General features: G+C 44.8%; 4 protein-coding genes across 5 annotated transcripts in view; 2 read left to right on the forward strand and 2 right to left on the reverse strand.

Annotated features, from left to right (window-relative positions):
* LOC116425044 (putative E3 ubiquitin-protein ligase UBR7) lies at nt 1-3538 on the reverse strand. Of its 2 annotated transcripts, XM_031972230.2 has the most exons (9): nt 3476-3538; nt 2404-2610; nt 1627-1902; nt 1320-1508; nt 1069-1218; nt 895-1006; nt 640-812; nt 405-564; nt 1-309 (listed from the first exon to the last, which is right to left on the reverse strand). In XM_031972230.2, exons 3-9 carry the CDS (start codon nt 1765-1767, stop codon nt 158-160), a joined length of 1077 nt encoding a protein of 358 aa, XP_031828090.1. In that variant the 5' UTR covers nt 1768-1902; nt 2404-2610; nt 3476-3538; the 3' UTR covers nt 1-157. The 2 variants fall into 2 exon arrangements, with proteins under 2 accessions (XP_031828090.1, XP_031828089.1); XM_031972229.2 differs by lacking the exons at nt 2404-2610; nt 3476-3538 and adding an exon at nt 1987-2299.
* Nucleotides 2365-8570, forward strand: LOC116425040 (uncharacterized). Its single transcript, XM_031972223.2, has 3 exons — nt 2365-2519; nt 2587-3459; nt 3655-8570. Exons 2-3 carry the CDS (start codon nt 3160-3162, stop codon nt 5533-5535), a joined length of 2181 nt encoding a protein of 726 aa, XP_031828083.1. The 5' UTR covers nt 2365-2519; nt 2587-3159; the 3' UTR covers nt 5536-8570.
* The window catches only part of trio (trio Rho guanine nucleotide exchange factor), a 22788-nt gene continuing 9609 nt past the window's right edge, over nt 5550-18728 (reverse strand). The window contains exons 21-35 of the mRNA XM_076374092.1: nt 15569-16199; nt 14467-14539; nt 13855-14386; nt 13694-13777; nt 13164-13633; nt 12916-13075; nt 12601-12828; nt 12327-12515; nt 11903-12135; nt 9374-9752; nt 7641-8181; nt 7100-7532; nt 6663-7001; nt 6365-6557; nt 5550-6271 (exon numbers count right to left, since the gene is read on the reverse strand). Coding sequence (XP_076230207.1) covers nt 6164-6271; nt 6365-6557; nt 6663-7001; nt 7100-7532; nt 7641-8181; nt 9374-9752; nt 11903-12135; nt 12327-12515; nt 12601-12828; nt 12916-13075; nt 13164-13633; nt 13694-13777; nt 13855-14386; nt 14467-14539; nt 15569-16199 — 4593 coding nt within the window. The 3' untranslated portion in view covers nt 5550-6163. The remainder of the gene's footprint in view (nt 6272-6364; nt 6558-6662; nt 7002-7099; nt 7533-7640; nt 8182-9373; nt 9753-11902; nt 12136-12326; nt 12516-12600; nt 12829-12915; nt 13076-13163; nt 13634-13693; nt 13778-13854; nt 14387-14466; nt 14540-15568; nt 16200-18728) is intronic.
* The window catches only part of mRpL38 (mitochondrial ribosomal protein L38), a 12851-nt gene continuing 12113 nt past the window's right edge, over nt 17991-18728 (forward strand). Inside the window, exons 1-2 of the mRNA XM_031972225.2 lie at nt 17991-18146; nt 18235-18473. Coding sequence (XP_031828085.1) covers nt 18376-18473 — 98 coding nt within the window. The 5' untranslated portion in view covers nt 17991-18146; nt 18235-18375. The remainder of the gene's footprint in view (nt 18147-18234; nt 18474-18728) is intronic.

Consider the following 18728-nt stretch of genomic DNA (forward strand, 5'->3'; position numbering starts at 1 on the left):
TATATATATATATATTAAATAAGATATAATGAGATATCAGGTGCACCGTGATCGTTGGCCCAGCAAGAAATAAAGACAAATCTCCTGCGTCGTATGCGAAAATGGAAATAGAATTGACTGCGTTAAAAGCGGAAAATTCCTGTGCGTTCGTATCACTTCAACGGCAATAGGTAGGAATCACAACTTTCGGCCTCTTTTTCGATTCCATTTCTGAAAAGAACTCCTTAATATCTTCTTCGCGGACAACCTTTTTGTTCTCGGCGAATTTCTGCAAGTATTGTTTCAGTCGTTCCTTCATGTTGTTATACTCTGTTCAATATGGAAGGAAAAGCAAAATCAGCGAGATGAAGAGTTTCGATGTGACGAGTAATTTTTCGGTTTGTAACCTGTTAAAATCAAACTACCTTCGATGGCTGTCAGCTGTTCGATTCGGCCCAAGGAAGCGAGAGCCTTCATACCTTTCTCGTACTGAGATTCCTGACTATTGATTTTACCTGCTTCCTCGTAAGCGTGGACACTGTCCGTTGGATCCAGAAGAAATGTAACATTTTTCTCCTGATACAGCTACAACAGCGAAACATGTTCCAAACCCGTGGATCGAAAGGGACTCAAAGGATCTTATATATAAAAGAATCCTACCGCTCTGCAAGCTTCGCACTTGCAAAGAACACTCCTCCAGCCTTCCGACCAAAAACAGCTTCCCTTCGAAAACGTTTTACCTTGTGGCATGGTACAAACTTTAGGCTGATCGTCGACATTCACTGATTCGGCAACTGTCCTATCTTCGGTCGAAGCATCCGCCACTGAGAATACTGCAATCGAGATAAGGAAATGTCCGATCGAACGTCATGAAACGAACAAATATATACGATCGTGTATGCTAGAAAACATTACCAGCATATTTACTCGCGTAATTCCACAGAAAACTATTTCGTCTCATACAATTGGCACAGATCATCTCGTCGTAAGCTCCATCCATTGGCATACCTCTTTCGCTTTCGAGATGCTGTTAGAATGTTTTATCGATAAACAAATGAAGAAACTTTGAAATACTACGCTTAGTTTTACCATAGAATGATACCAGTCTTCGCAAATAACGCACTGCAGCATTTCGTCATTTATCGTATCTTCCGGATCTGGATACGGTCTCTTGCAGATACAGTAGAGTCCATCGAAGTTATGGTTGTATTGGTTTTCCACATTTAAAGAATCTTTCGACTAGAAATGGTTTTAAAAAGTTAGACTAAAAGTGAAAATATGCGCGATCGACGGTTAGATCGGAAGGGATATAATGAAAAGACGAAAAGTATAAACCATACCAAATCCAGATTACACTTTTTCCCACCAAATTTCGAATTACCACAATCACACCTAAAATGTCTTTTGGTATAAAGCTCGACGAGTTCGTGACCTTCGTGACAATGGAAACTACAAGCGAGACATACAGCGGCTCGAACTTGTGGTGGACAACAAGTTTTGCAAGCATAAAGAGCTTGGCGTGTATATCCCTGAAATAGTTTAACAAACGATTCGATCGAGTAGCGTATACACGAACCGCTTCTTACTATATCAAGTATATAGAAGGTATACAAAGTTAATAGAGTTAATAAAGTTCAAAGCAAAAACCTTGATGTAGGTACAGTTTTTGTCGTCAGATGCACCCAAAACAGCACAAGCGTCTTCCTCCAATTGATTCTCCTCGCGTAGTACGTCCAACATTGTGACAGAATTTTCTTCGTCAACGACTTGCTCGATTTTCTCGGACATTTCGTTGATGACGATAATAACGGAACGAACTAATTCAAACCTATTCGATAACGTCTAATCACGTGTAAACTAACCGCGTATAGTAAATCTGGAAACAGATTTACTAGCTTTTCTTCTTGCTCTTTCCTCTTCCCGCTAAAAGAAATATATTTGGATGAACAATTTCATGAGTACAATGCTGATGGAGTCTTTCCTTTAGTCACAATACGACAGACTCACAACAAACTTTCTAACTAAACAATATAATATGACATATTTTTCGATGCTGCATCACACTTTGTTTCGCGCCTCGATATACTACGTGAAGTTATTGCGATCGCGATGGTAGCGCTATCGTTACCTCTTGCCAATTCTACGTACTACACTCTATTTAAATCAATCGAAACGATAAAGGCACAAATTCCAAATTTAAATGTGCAAACTTGATATTTTTGAATCGAGTTTTACTGGACAACTATCCACAACAGTGTCGTTATTTAATCGAAAAGCAGCTACTGGAATTTCTCTCTATTCTTTACTTTGTCAGTGTGAACCGATACTCGAAATATGTAAATTTATACCATAAACGTAAAATATCTTGAGATCACATAGATGTCTCGTATAATAGGATTTTGTGTCTATATAGCAGATACTTACTGAACATTGCAGTTAAGAAGATGGTGAATTAAAAGTACTCGCGTATCGACACAAAACGAGATAGAAATAGCCTATAGTGAGTACACGGAAAATCTCATTGCACGAGGCGTCTGTAAGTAAGTACATAAATACGTCTTCTATCTCTCTGATAATCGATTGGAAACCTTCACGTTTTTTTCATAGATGCCTTCACAGATTTGTTCAGTTCTGTAATAAGTATAAAATATTTACTTAGTAATTGGCATTGCTTAACGAAGAACGTTAAAATTGACAATTGTTAGTGCATTATATAACGTCGAGTCGGGGAATTTTAGCCAGTAATAGAATATTATAGGCGAAAGTATATACGGTGCGTGTACCTATAGCAACATTTATTACCGAATGTTACGGCCCCTGAAAGAATTCTCATTTCGAACAATAACTTGATGGTAATAGTCCAAGTAACGATCAACTCGTCAGTCAATGGTTATATCTCGGCTAAACAATTTTTTGCTCCATCTCTTCAACATTCGATTACGAGGAAAATGGAAATCGAATAATTCGCGCCGATACGGAAGTCGATCGTTGTTGTTGACAGACAACAAGAGATGTCAGGTACAGTCAACGACAGTTTGCTTTTCGCGCCATCACTATGTCTAACCTGTATGGGATGCGTGCAGTATCGTGATCTTTTTCGAAGAAATAAAGGCATCCTTTGGTTAAAAAATATTACAATCCATTTCTACGACATTTCTCGTATACAGTTTATCTCGAAAAATGGAAGAAGTAACGAAATGTAGATACATCGATTGCTTGGACAGTCGTGAAAAGGAGCAAATACTTCACGAACTTCCCGTTTGTGATACCAGTCTCTGTGTGAGGTGGTTGATCAACAGTGGTCACGTGGACCTAATAGGAAAAGATTTGGATGCTTTACGGTCTATGAAATTTTTTGTGTGCAACAATCACTTTACCGAAGACTGTTATCTCAGCAAAGGCACTTTAAAAGAAAATGCAGTTCCCTCGCCACATTGGAGCAACCTTTCGAGGACGTTAAAAACTGTGAAAACGCAACGGGTAAATAATCGCTTACCTTTATTATTTTTGTATGATACTACTACCATGTGTGCATGTACATACCACACGCAAATACGCGATCTACACTCGCACACACACGCACACACATCATGTGTATAGTAATACTGTATAAATCTATTGCAACATTGGTTACATCGTTGAAATCATTGTAATAATTTTACTACTTAATTGTAGAAAGTTCAAGCAAATGGCCAAGAAAGTTCAATAGAAAGTACAGATGCTAGCCACACTTCAGCAAAAAATTGCCCTTCGGAATTCGAAGCTAATCAGTGGTGTAGAACTTGCGCTACGAAGAAAAACAATCTTGTAAGTATGACAAGCAAAGGAAAGGGCACAGAGATGAGTCTTCTATCGAAACTAAAACTTTTGATAGAAATTGACGACGAGGATGCCCTGCCAACAAAGATGTGCGACGAATGCGTAGATAAATTGGAGCAGTCTTTCAAGTTTTTCCAACAGATATATGTAGCTGACAATACGTTGCGCCATGTGTTTCCAAACGCGCGTACAAATAACGTGTCAAGAAAACCTTTATATTCGCTCGGTGAGCATCTGAAAAAGGAGCAGAGGGAGAAGGAGAAGGAGAAGGAAAAGGAGAAGGAGGAAGAGTTGGGTGATTATAATCCGAAAGTCACTCGTGGCTTGTTCAGGCGAGGACGAGGTAGACCGCGTACTCGAGGATACGCCGGCAGGGCAAGAGGAAGGCAAAGATGGAGCCACAGAACGAGTCAGATCGCAATGTCGGTTCCGCAAAGCATCAGTCGTCTGGACAACGTGGTTTCAAGCTCGATGTACGATACTGGCGTCGAAAAGTCGGAAGCGTTACCCAAGGACGAGCATAGAAACGAGAAACTGTCGGTACTTGGCGAACAAGTCGAGAGAATTACAGTGTTTTCGTTGCTCACGGATACTTGTCGTAGCGACGAGGAACTCGATTGGGCGGACGTTTTAAAGGTAATGAACTGCCAACCGTCCCGACGAAACTCTAAATCGACTACGGACGAACCCATTAAAATTGAAATTGAAACTGTAACCGAGACCGTCAAGGAAGCGCAGACAACAGCAGTGAAACAAGAGACGGAGCAGTCTACGGAGACGTTCGAGTCGGACACAGTGGACAAGATACAATCAACGCCAGAGAAGAAAGGGTCAGTGGCAGAGTCGAAGGTGGACTCTGTTGCGGTGGTCGAAGCCAAGTCGGAGGTGGAGATTCCGAATTACGAGGAAACGACGCACCAACGGGAATGCAAGACCATCGGAGTGTTACATTGCGAATACTGTAAGGAAACGTTCAAATTGAAGCGCGAGTTACAGACACATTTGGCGACGAACCACTCTCAATTATCTGGGCATACGTGTACCGATTGTTTGGCCCATTACGAGAGCGAATCGTTACTTTCGAAGCATCGCGCGTTGCGTCATGGACAGAGGCGATATCGCTGCGAGCATTGTAAAGTAGAATTTCTCGAGAAGAGAGTTCTCAGGGAGCACGTGAACAAGTGTCAATTATCGGAACGTTCATATTATTCTTGCGACTCGTGTGGCGTGGTGCTCTCGTCGAAACAAGATCTGGTAGAGCATGTGTCGGGTCATACCAAAAGCTCGGATACATCCTTTCAGTTGGACCCGAGAAACACGAAAGGAGGAACAACGACGAACGAATCCGTTGCACCCTCGAAACCGTTTCCATCGGATCCAGACCGAGAAGTCTCTGTGGCCACTACGTCTTCGAATACAACCGTACTTACCTCTAAATCGAATTCCAGCGACGATACCGTTGCAAGCTTAAACAACGCGGAAAACGCGTCGAACACGAGTGTGGTGGTCAGTGCCGAGGAGCGTATACTGGACGACAGAGAACACGCGAAATGTTCGAACTGCAACGAAATTACGGAAGACACGATGGAGGCTAGTGGCGATCGAACGCATTGTCGGTCGAACAAGAGAAAGGACGCGACGTGTTTGGTGTGTGGCAAGAAATCTTTCTCTTCGCCGGAAGATTACGAACAACACGCGGTCGACCATAGCAAAAGACCTAGAATGTCACCGTCGTAGAATCAAACAAGGCATTGTGCGATGGTGGTGTTGTTTATTTCGACTCGTCATTGTCGCGACATGTCATCTTCCGCGATTCGCCGTTTGTACAGCGATAGACGGGAATCGAGAATCGAGATACAAAAATGATTTGACTAACAAAATTACCGGCTAAGTACATTGTTCGCGTTCACGTACGTTTCTGCGTTACACCGACCCTTCAAAATTTCCTACTATATGAAATTTCACGAAACCGAGCCGTTTCATCGGAGCGGATAACTTGGTATCCGTATTACAACACGCAATCTACCCAATAACTTTGCGCGTTAATGGAACTACCTTTCACGCGTAAACGAATAGTCGATGCTCGCTTCATTTCGTATAGCAGAAAAATTTGAGGAACTTGGTTTAATGCACACATACGCATACGCATACGCATACTACATACCGCACACCGCATACCACATACCACATACCACATACCACATACACATTCAGATACGTATTGCATGCGATAGCAATACCGAATGCTCGCGAACGCGACAGTGCAAGTTCCGATTTATTTACAGTCGGCCTGGATATTGGACGAAAAACTTGTAATGTTGTCCATTAATAAATATATAGTGTGTTTTGGGAGAATCGCTTAGCTTCACGAGTAAAAGCTACTATTCCTATCCTGACGAGATTTCGAGCGATGCGCGCGTCGTTCGATGAACGCGGCCATTCGAGAAGAAGGGATTATCGTGCCGTTAGATACCTGCAACGAAAACGAGAAACATGTATGCTCGAGGAAAACAAGTGCTACGATAAATCGAGTTAGGAGAAAAGGTATAATATGCATGTCGGTTACCTGAAACCAAGGCGACGACAAACAGGCTCGGGCAGTTGCTCTTTCTTCTCCGCGCAAACACAACAACCCTCTGAGAAGATCTTTCGCGTCACTCGATATTTTGATGAAATACTCTTCGGGGAAACAAAAGTCACATTTCAGTATGTTCGTGGTAGTCTCCTCGATAGAGTCATCCAAAAACGGCGAGAGTCCACTGCAACGAAATAAAATGAAAGACGTTCTTCGGGTATTGACCAGGCAATCGCTTCGGACTCGGCACGCCGAAGAGGACGAGAACAAACCGACGATGCCACAGTACCTTAAAAGCACGTAAATGAAAACTCCAGCAGCCCACATATCCGTATAAGGGCCCATCGGTTTGCCAAGGACAGATTCTGGAGCCGCAAATTCCAAATCGACCGGAGGAACCACATGGTCCAACGGCGCTGTTCTTACAGCTTCGCCGAAATCGATCAACTTGATGGCATCTTTGTCTCGATCGGTTAGAACGTTTTCCGGTTTCAAGTCCAAATGAGCTCGTTTTCGCGAATGTAACCACCATAGCGCCGACAACAACTGACCGGTATACTTCGAAACGGTTCCCTCCGTGTATTCGTCCTTACCAGCCAGATACGCGAACAACGTCGGACCGTTCACTCTACGAACGAGCAGAACGTCAATGAAACGAATCTCGTAAGAGAATGAAAAATGAAAATGTCGAGGGCGAGCAAGGAGGGAGAAGAGGTGTATACTCACAGCTCTAAAACTATGGTATCGGTGTCCGGTTGGGGCACCTCCTCGAACAAAGCATACGCTCGGACGATGTTGTCGTGACGAGAGACTCGCAGCAGATCGTACTCTGCTCGCGTCAAGAAGCGCGACTGCTTCAGTCGAGATATTTGTTTGAGCGCCACTTTCCGACCTGTTCCTTGATCCTTCGCTCGGTAAACTTTCGCAAACCTACCGTGTCCTACTTCTTTTAGATCTACGTACGTCTCGGTGAACCATGCTGCATCCACCGCTGTTGCTTCCCGACCCATCGTCTCCGCGTTGTTCGAGGATGAACTCTTTACGGGATGGACGAGCATGGCATCGTCGAGGATCATCGACGACTCGTTGTCGGCCGAGTCAGCGGACTGAGAGGGGGAGATGTTTTCGTTCGCGACATTCCAAGTGTTTGGTCCAATACCTACAAGATCGATCGGTTACGGTTTTTACGAGAAAACACAATCGGTTGGGTTTCTATGGTATTACTGAACGCGTGTAGCGCATACAACACGTGCCACGGACAACGTACCCACAACGCGGAGAGGAATTTTCGCCGAACAAGAACCGGTTTCGTGGTCGACGCGGCAATGGTAAATTCCGGAATCGGAGGGCAGGCAAGGAACAATTTCGAGAGAAAGAGAATCGGCCGTTTGAAAAAGTCGATATCGCTCGCTTCTCTCGATGTCGCATCGTTGTCCCTCCTTTTTCCAAGAAACAATCGCTCGTTCCGCGTGACGAACTTCCAGTACAAGTCGAGCCACGCCACCGGCCGTCGCCCTGATCGAACACGGAATAGTCAAGATCGCGGGAGGACCGTTTTCTTCCGCGGCCACTTCTCGCGGAACATGGACATTCTCTCCGTCGGAATCGATTCTTCGCGGACGAAAAGACCATGCGCGGCTGATAGACGAATTCGGAACAAGACTCGCCGGAATCCAAAATTCTTCCTTCTTTCCGACCACTGGAGACACGATCAAGCCTGGACCATCCAATCGAAAGATCTCCAGCTCTTCTCCAGCATGCAACTTTCCCCAATCCGCGGTCAACCTCACTCTGCTACCTGGAACGATCTGCGGAATCTACCTATTAACAGTGCGCCGATCTCTTTCTTCTTTCAGCTATGCATGCACCGGCTTGTTCTCGATACTCGTCGCGCGCGCGCTTCATCCAAATTCGTCCAACTCACCGAGAGCTATTCCCCGTCTTTCGATTTCCTTCAACCCCCCAAAGCTTCTCTAACGCGATATCCATATTTTGCACACGTTCACGCCGATTAGCAACGCAACTACATCAATACGGTAGAGCGATTCATTGACCAGGGAAAGAAAAAGCAACAAAGTGTGCTAATCTAAAAGAAACGACAGAGATAGATAGGTAGAGAAGGCAAGGGATTAAAGAAGAGACAGACAGAGAGAGAGAGAGAGAGAGAGAGAGAGAGAGAGAGAGAGAGAGAGAGAGAGAGAGGAAAAAAGAGAGAAGAAAAGAGACGAACAAGGAAATATCAGTGTACAGCAACATTGATGGACAGCACTAATAACACCTGTAATGTCACGTATGTCTTTAAAAGGATTTCACGATACAAAACTGACGATAACGGAATGCTGTTTATAGTGGAATGATAACGATAACGACGAAGACGGCGGCGGTGGCAGTAGCAAGGACGTTTTTGATACTGACGTCGGCGACGACGACGGCGACGGCGACGGTGGTGGCAACGAACGGTAACGCCGACAACTACGACCACTACAACGATGACGACGATGACGACGATGATAACGACAACTATAATAGTAGCAGTAACGGAAAAAGGAAGGTATGTACATAATATGTATATGTATATACATATGTACATCCTCTGGTACATAACATACAGCATATGAGATACGATAATCACGGAATCGTACATACTACTTCTAGTTGAGAGTGAAAATACGATTGCACTAACGACGGAAAGTGTTGGTCGAGTGTCTAGAGTTGTTACGATATGTGCATAGTTTGGCGACTCTTGGCGGAAAGATACAAACTTGTTCGGTAAAGAAGCGCGTCGCGTCATCTCTCCGATCTTTCAATGACAAAAATGAGAAAACTTATCGCTGCACCAACGAAAAGTTACACGATAGAGAGGGAATAGCAGCAGGCATCAAGAAGTAGAGAAAGAAGAATCCTTTTGCTGCAATATGCAAGAGTTCTAATTACGAATAAGCAAACAGATTTGTGAATGTAAATATTTTCAACTTGAATCCGTAGATTGTTGTTGCTTACCGGAATAGAATTGTTGCGAACAGGCGATCGTGGTCGTAGCGTGCTTCTAAAGCCTTCGAGAAAATGTAGTCTGCTCTTGGTGGGACTCGGCGTCCGCGAAGATTCGTCGGTCAAGCCGCTGCCACGAGATCGTTGTAGAAGCGTGGTTGTCGTGGTTGCTGCTGCTGCTGTTGCTGTTGCGGTTGCTGTCGCTGTCGCTGCGGATGTCATTATCGCCGCTACCAATGTTTTCGCACCAGAAACAGACGGAGAGACAGAAACAGCAGAGACTTGGTTCTTTTCTTCCTCCGTTGTTTTCGCCGTACACTGAGGCGGTATCGTCGATGAAACCGATGAAAGAACGCTTCCTCGACACGGAGATTCCGGACTCACGCCACGACTGCACGCCAGCAAATTATAAATGAAATTCAAACACGGTACTGCATCTATGAACACGTGTGCCTCGTATGCAACAAGTATCTTATTTGTAGCTCGATCGAATACTCGGATTGTCTGATTTTCGGTCTTGTTCGTACCAAGTCTGTCAATACGCGTCTCAACGAGTTGCAACAGCTTAAACGTTTCAGTAGGTCGGACGAAAGAATTCTGTTGAATATTCACACTTGAGCGTACAATAGTTACGGTCCCAAGCTGTTGTAACCCATTATTGGTAAAATGTTAATCGTTATGTACCTAAATATCGGTCGCACGTTTAGTCGACTCGTCATTCAAGCGCGAGCGGACCAATGTAAGAATACAGGTCACCCAAAACCAGAGTGTACGTGTGTGTGCGTGCGTGTGACTCTATCCATCCGATCCCCTACATCGAGTATGTTAGTTTACTAGGAAAATACGTGTGCCGACAAATACATTCGGAACAATTTGAGCTTGTATGGTTGTAAATCATCGACGCAGTACCGTGTTTCCATAAATAATAAAAGAAACAAGCTGTTAGTCGAACGAAAGGTAAGTAGGTTTGCTAGGTGGGCGCAGGACAAGGACGCATCACACCAGAATGTTGATCAATGTACAATTTATTCTAAACAAAATGTTTACGTCTCGCGAATCATTAGTTTTAGTTTATATCGTCTTCTGTGAATGCACATCTATGTACAGCATACTATCCCCAACTTCTTCCACCTTGTATTATATAAACATTATTAAAAGTATTATACACTTGCAACGTTAAGTCGTTAATAGGTAATGTATGTGCTTGTGGGGGGTGGAATAGCACCTGAACTATACTCAGCGATGTACACAGGCCCGTTTCATACACGCACGTACGAGCGTTTCGTTAGACGCGTTAGTAAGCATGGTATAGCGTGAATAATGCTATCATTGTATTCTTTAACTTGAATCGACGAATAAAAGTGTTAACAAATGAGTAGTAATTTTGGCAAGAGTATGAATTTTGACGTTGTGTTCGTTGTATTTCATTGTTACACTTTCTTCTAATTAATCTTTTATCGAGGTCATTGTGTATTACTCCACCCCTCACCGTCGCGCGGTCCCACACACAAGTACACTAACATACAACATGTATTTATACACGGACGCACGTATTCGTAACGCACGCACGCGTAAAATACATGCAGACTCACACCACAGATACATAACGCACCAATGCGGAAACATGCAGCAGACACGCTCTTCCATCTTTTTCTTTTCCTTCAAACAAGAGACATACAGGAATAGTGAAGAGGGTGGAATTGGTGTGAGTGAGAATATACATACATTGTTATACCTACCCCCGCCTGCACAGGTGTGTAAACACATAGTCGAGGAGTGACAGAGTTCATTTGGTTTGCATCGAGTTGCATTTTATTGCATGGCATCGCATCGCACTGTAGCGTAGTTTTACGTAGCGTATCGTCTCATGTGTCGTGTCGCGTCGCGTCGCATCGCGTCGCGTCGCGTCGCGTCGTGTCGTATGCTTCTGTATGGTAGGGGTAGTGTAAGTGTACTACATCGTATCGTAAATAATCGTGTGTCGGTGAACCGTAGCAAGCTCGGTTGAAGGAACGTCCAGAAAATGATTGAAAGAGGAGGCAGGTACCTTCCGCTGTTTGAAAGGTAGTTAGCGGGATGGTTAGCGCACCAGAGCCGAAAACACATTAGATTTCGAGCACTCAGACCCGCATTCCTTCCGCTAGTCGTCTTCCAAACAACGAGCGATACATAGGAAGCCATCGAGTGTATAGTGAAAGACGCTCTCGCGATGAAGCCACTCCATAGCAGTAGCGAGGTAGAGATTCTCAGACTGCGATGTTAAGGCAAACAAGAGGAAGCACTTCGCGCAATACGGCGGAGAATAATGTACGTGTATTGTGATTAGAGAACAAACGGTGGTACGATAAGAACGAAAGGAAAGGAAAACAGAGAAACAAACCGACTGTGTTTCAAGGGACGTCTACGGTTCTTTAGCATACAGCGCTTCTGTATCTTCTTTTATATAAAATATACAAAAATATGTCGGAACGAATCTTCACAGGTCGAGCGTTGAAAGAGAATCAATGCAATGTTGTGTGAATTAGATAGAGAGACGCTTACAGTGGATCTTTGGTAAGTTCCTTTTGGTAGGCAATCGGCGACTGTATCGCCTTGAGAAAGTCGCGTTGGGTCTGCAGGATGGCAGTGATCGTTTCTACCCATTCCTGCTTTCGTGGCCCATTTTCCTCGAGGGCACTGCAAAAGAATCTGAGGCTAGGTTTCCGACGGTCCGTTGATCGAATCTCAAACTTTTCCGGGTCGTCGTAGCATTCTTCCAGACTCATTTTATTCACCTGTACGAAACCAAACGATCCATGTACATTACAAGTATCTTTACTCTATACGTGTGCCGCGCGACTTTTCTTTTCCGTTTACACGCATTACTTTCACGATATCTTCTATTTGAAAATCTATTTGAAAATCCAAACACGAACCTGAACGATAGAATGTACGAAACTCTGCAAACTTTCTGGAAACTTCTTACCTGAATATGAGCTTTATAAATGTAGGCTGGATTTGTAAACTGTGTCTTTTTGCCAACAGCCTCGCTAAAAATGATGTTTTGCTCGAACAGAAAAACCTGCCACTCCCTTCCTCTACTGGAGAGATTCGACAGCTCCGATACCAGAAGAGGACCGTGTAGCAACAACTTTCCCTGTGCCGTGATCTTTCCCTGCAACAAACACAGACCGAGATGGTCACCAAGTTCGGACGAGAACGGGTCCGTTTCCTCGTCGGGGGTAAGGTAAGTCGCTTACGTCGAAACCTTGCAATCTTCCTACGTCCATCATGTCGTTGGCCGCCTTTGGAATTACTCGCATCACATGAACCGCGGCACTCAGAGCTTCGATTTCCGAGTTCCTTTGTGTTCGTTCGGTAAGCCTCAACGCGTCTTTAAGAAGAAGCTGGTACTTGGTGATTCTTTGTACGGGTTTTATTAAAAGATCGCACAGCTGCAATCGATGACCAAGCTTCTGTCTTAGTTCCTGCACCGAAGCACCAAGCGATTCTTGTTTACTGCGAGTTTCAGTCTACGGTACGTTCAAACAGCTCGAAAAAATGCACAGACGTACCTCGAAGTATGTGTCGATGTACTCGGAAACAATGTACTCGGAAACAGGTTTGTTCTGGCAATAAACAACATACATGTGTAACTTCCTTTCGTATCTTTTGAAAAGTGGGCCAAGTTCTTCTGGCCGTTCCAGGCAACGTTCCAACGCTTTCAAGAAGAAGCTGTTCGCGTGACCGGCAAAACATGGAATTAGTCTGAGAAGCATCAATTGCTTCTACCGCTAGACAAAATCAACGAGAAACTACTCACTCTCTGTGCCACTCGTAGATTGCTTCTATGTTGCCAAACACCATTTTATCTTTTCCACCACGCAAATCTTCTGGCAGAGGAATTTCACATTCGGCGTCTCGCATCAACGACATATAACCGTCGACTATTTCTCCGAGATCGTTCACGTAATCCTTTTCCGTGTCCACTAGTTCTCGTATCACGAACTGCCGCTTTGCCAGAATCTTGCTCTCAGCTTCGGACTCCTCTGTAGATACGCGAGTCGGATCACTGGTTGTCGTCGAACCCGCCGCCGTTGATGTCATCGTAGCCGTCGTGGGTGCTGCAGCTGCTGCGGCCGTAGCTACTGTCGCCGTAGAGGGGGTAACAGCCTCTGTCGCGGACACCGAATCGTCGTTGTAAACATCCTCGTCGACCACACCAATACCCGAACTCTTACCGCTGGGTGTTCGCAGAAGACTTTGTCTCTCTTGATTCTCCGTATGTTGTTCCTATCGCCGTACCATTCTCCATTATACGGATATTCCATTCAGAAATTTCATCAAACTTACCATTCTCTCCTTGACGATTTGTTCGATTTCAGCTAAATCGACCGTTGTAGCGCCGTCCAAAATCTTTGTGGACCGCTCGGACGCCTACGGGAGAACAAAAACATTCGTAATGTCTAGAATCGATACTTATAAATGAACAAATCAGAAGGAAATAGACATACGCGAGATTTTCCACAGCTTTCCGTTGGAATCGCAGTTCCAGAAGATCCATTTGTCGTTCCCACCAAAATTGAATCAGTGATAGGTTTCATGGGCGGTGGAAGTTCCAAATCGTCCTCGACGTCGTCTGCGCCGTTTTGTTCCGAATAAGTCAAAGCCTCGGCGTCGTCGGGCTCTGGTGTACCCTTTTCCAGCTCGGAGGATTGTTCATTTTCTCCCTCTTCGTCTTCATCGGCGTCGACTTCGGCTTGAATGTCTACGTCGGAAACCGAAGTGGAGACGTGCATCGATGTGGCCGCAGATGCCAGAGATATCGGCGTGGCGGATCTCGACGTCCGCGTCTGATCTGCACCGCTAGGTAACTTGAAGCGTTTTTCCGAAACGTTTTTCTTTGCGTTTGAACGGTCAGCCGAAGGTGCAAGTGCGACCGTGGTCGACGGCGATGCCGATGCCGACGCTGACGGTGTGACGTTAGTTGATTTCTCAACCTTACCATGGCTGAGTTTACGCAATGGCGGAGGTAGCCACTTTCGCCTGCGGCAGTGTAAAGAACAAGCATGATCAATTCCTCTTAGATTCTTCCCATCGAATTTCTATTCTTTCGTTGCACTTACCCGCTGAAGACGCGTCTCTTGTTTCCGGGAGAACTTGTATTGGCGGTACCACTTCCATCGCTCGCAACATTTTCTAGAATAAATAAAGGAGCAATCTTTGGTTAACGGGCTATGCGACAAAAACATCCGTTAACGCGATATGTTTCCCAAAAAGGAATCGGCTGTTCTGTGGATTTTTCTCCAAATACTGTTCTTCCCCCAGACTAATACAATTCAAAATTCTAACAGAATAAAATACCCTCTGCTGTTTCTTTAATCGACCATATCACCGACCACGTTCGAGAAAAACCGTATTGGCGGCGGAGGGCCAAGTATCGATAACGCTTCAATTCCACGTAAAGAAGAAAGATGTACATATCGTGTCTTTCATTTACATTGAAATCTGAAATTGAAAAAGAAACGTATCTCACGGTTGCAACAGCAAGTTGAAATTACATGAATTTCGAAAAGGTTATCGACCACTAACGTAAAGTGTGTCGATTACGCCGAATATGTAACACCTTGTTCTACTGGTACGCCAATTGGAGACTCACCGGTCAAGGACATAGTTATCCCGGTACGTACATCGTCGTATTGATCCAATACGGCTGCGTCGAAGAGCGCTCGTATCATAAACGTTCTCAAATATATAACCGTATTTTGACACTGACGTATCTATACTGTGGTATGTGTGTGCATGTGCATGTGCATGTACGTGTACGTGTACGTACGCGTGTTTTCCTCGCACCCGGGTCTATGTTTCCTTATATTATAGGACATACGCGCACCGTTTACCCCGACCCATTTTTGCTTTCGTTTGGCAACTGTTTCCTTACGTCATACGCTCTCCTCTGTACTCCATAAGGTAACTTGTTGTGTATTTTATTGCATTGTATTACGTATAGTCTGATTGTCCTTCATTTTTTTACCATCTTCTTCCATTTAACTTTCACTCTGTAGTTCCATATTTCCTATTTCGTTCTCGCGATACACCTTCAATCGGAATTTACTTTCGCGTACGAGTACCTGCTTCTTCGTGTCAGTTCATACTGGACGAGCACAAGTACTCTTCTAGAGTTATAAACCGAACAAAGTGTTAATAGTTACAGATATTGTTACTAACCTACATCGTCTGACAGTGTAGCGGCAACCGCATTTTGACTGGCCACTCCGGCGGAAGTTACGCCAGACGTTACGACTGTCGCTGTAGACGACGGCGTTAATCCAATTCCAGTGATAGACGATGACGATACAGGTATCGCAATACTGCCGGGACTAGAAACAGTTTGACTTTGATTGCCCGATTGTTGATGATGCTGCTGGTGTTGATGATAATGATGATGGTGATGATGTTGCTGCTGTTGCTGCTGCTGCTGCTGTTGTTGTTGTTGTTGTTGTTGTTGTTGTTGCTGCTGCTGCTGCTGCTGCTGTTGTTGTTGTTGTTGTTGTTGTTGTTGTTGTTGTTGTTGTTGTTGTTGTTGTTGGCTTGGCGTTTTTCTGGATGGTGAAGTCTTATTGGAAGCTGGCGGTGGCTGTTTCAGTGCACTGGTAGGCACCAATCCCTCTGGCGGAGGTTCAGCTTGCCCTGGCGCAACCAGTAAACGCACATGGGTCCATTCTGTTGCGTTCACACCGCTAATGTTACTTCCATTTTCCAATACTTCTACTTGTTGACCTTTCGTTACCGTCAACTCCCTCGAGCCAGGTGCCGCCGAGTGATCCGCGATAACCCAAGTTACTTCGGCTACGCCAGTCTAAAATAACGTATCGAAACGATAAAATCTGATGGTTGGTATTGTAACCGTTATTCTTAGTACCGTCACCGTTAGTAACAACAATTTTAATCACCAACGAAAAAAACTTGTCAATTTCACAAAGAAGAATGAGAAGGATCTTTCAAACGTCTTTAATAAATTGAAAAGTTTCGACGTTGAAGTTGACAGGATTTAGGATGAAATAAAAAATACGGCCATGGATGAGATGCACAAAATCGGTGACACGAGTTCAAATTGGAGTCGGGCAAGTGGAAAGTCGGAGGGTGCGGAGACGAGCACGGATCGACAGAATGTCGAGCACCGCTATCTTTGCAGACCGATGGAGCGTTTAATGGATTACCGATGCTTCGCTGATTTCGATTTTATCGAAATAGCTTGTCTTTAGCGAAGACTCTGTACTTTCCGTAGTACCTACCGCGCAAGTATCATTCCCAAACAAACCGCGGAAAACGAGCAAATTGAAACTCGTAAAAGCCGTGCTTTCTGCCGACTGTCGTTTGTCGTATATATGTAATATACACGTATGTATATATCGTAGATACACAAGTATGACAAATTCTTCCTCGAAGCCATCGATTTGCTGGCGATAACAGTCGCCTGACACATCGTCCAAGATAAGTGTCGTACCCATCATCGTACGCGTGAAATCACACCGTGCGTAGCAGGAAGTGGTAAAAAGGCAGAACCACTTTGACTATCGAGTATTAATAGGCATCGACAGTCGTTTCTTTCAAGTGTAATTGTAATAGGTCGATTGAACTGCAGAGAATACCAAGAACCTCAGACGATGCCTCTATGACTGCGGCGCGGTAAACGGTCGAGAAGTCAAAACAGTTAGAAGAGAGCTAACTGCTTGCTCTCGCGTCGCATTCCTTCGACGAAAATAGACTTTTTCCACGTGCCAAATTTTGCCGATTCTACTCGAATCTTTCTCCGTACCGCCGATACATGTTTTATCGAGCGATAGATGCCGATCGAACGGTTCGACAATGCCAATCATTCGGTAAATTAGCATCGGTACGAAATCGTTCGGGTAGTCGGTCCGACCGAAACTTTAGGATTTCCAAGCTGCTCGTTACAAGTCGGTTACACAGTTTGCAGCACTGGCGTTATTTATCATTGTATACTACGCGCTTCCATCCCAAGTTCAATTAGGGATTCCAACGTAGCAAGCACACTCGGCGAAAAGCCAATATCTACGCTCGACCTAGAACCGAGCCACGCATCGATACGTCCGATTCCGAAGGGAAACCGAAACTGGACGAAACAAACTACACCGATCCGAAGGATCAAAGAAATTTCAACGATCTCGGAATGGGCGAGAAACATTCGCTTGCTGTGTTCTCGATTGTGCGGGGAGAACACGTCGTCCGACGAGAGATCGCGCGAGTACATCGACACTCGAAAATTCGAATCATGATTACGGGGGGGATACGCTACTCGTAACAGTCGTGTCTGTAAATCATAGCTATCGACCTAACGGTAGGATTGTTCGGTGGCAGGTCAGGTCAGGCGTTGAGAACGATCACTTGCGAAACGGGATGGTGTTTTCAAGCCAAGTCGAATAAGGACGAGTACAGTCGAATAAAGTCGAGGAAGATCAGGCCTGCCCTCGGATGTGGCTACCGAGATATCCTGATTCTTTCTTGCCGCATACGTATATACGGCAGAGAAAAAATACACGCGCGCGCGCGCGCGCGCGCACGCGTATATCTGCGTGTATATTCTAATATTCGTATCGGAGAAATGATTTGATTACGTAACGCGTTATTAATCCGCGTTATTACTAAAATATGTCTGTCAAAGTAATATTCTGTAAGTCGTTGCACAATGTTGGCCTGCACAGTTACGCTGCACAGCGTCGAAACTCAGTTGTTCCACTCGAAGATTCCACGAGCGTGGAACAATATTCTTTTCATCGACCGGGTAAGGGTATGCAACGAAAATATATTGTATAATACTCGTTAGGAGGGGGATAAGGTTGTTCGTAGTACGGTATTTTCGTAATGTTTAGCGAACAAATATGTTCCGACGTCAAGTGGCTTGGGAAGAGTGGAGGAGGTTGGATCGCGGCGAAAAATGCAATAGCAGTAGGGCGCATACGTGATACGCGCGACAGCAAGTACTCGAGTACCTGGGACAGAGAGGTTTGACGATGCAAACGTCGGGCCTGGAACGAGCCCGGAGTATCAATGGTATGCTGCCTAGAGAGGGCTGCATGCGGCGGAGCTACGGAACTCTGACGGAACCAAGGTAACGAGATCTTCCTGCGGGCTTTCTGGACGATAGTTGCAGGCTTTCCTGCTGGCGACGTCATGACAATTCGTCCCGTGCTTAGTTCACGTGTGAAAATACGACAGACAAATATAAATGACGAAAGACTGAATCAAGGAGGTTGCCGTACGTACGAACAACATGCTTCCGGCCTGATGCTTGTTTTTATCACGAACAGACGAAAGGAAGGAAACTCGACTTTGACGATTAATCGTTTCGCCTCACTCGCCGTCG

Source organism: Nomia melanderi, unplaced genomic scaffold, assembly GCF_051020985.1.
Source record: "Nomia melanderi isolate GNS246 unplaced genomic scaffold, iyNomMela1 scaffold0115, whole genome shotgun sequence".
Taxonomy (NCBI): domain Eukaryota; kingdom Metazoa; phylum Arthropoda; class Insecta; order Hymenoptera; family Halictidae; genus Nomia; species Nomia melanderi.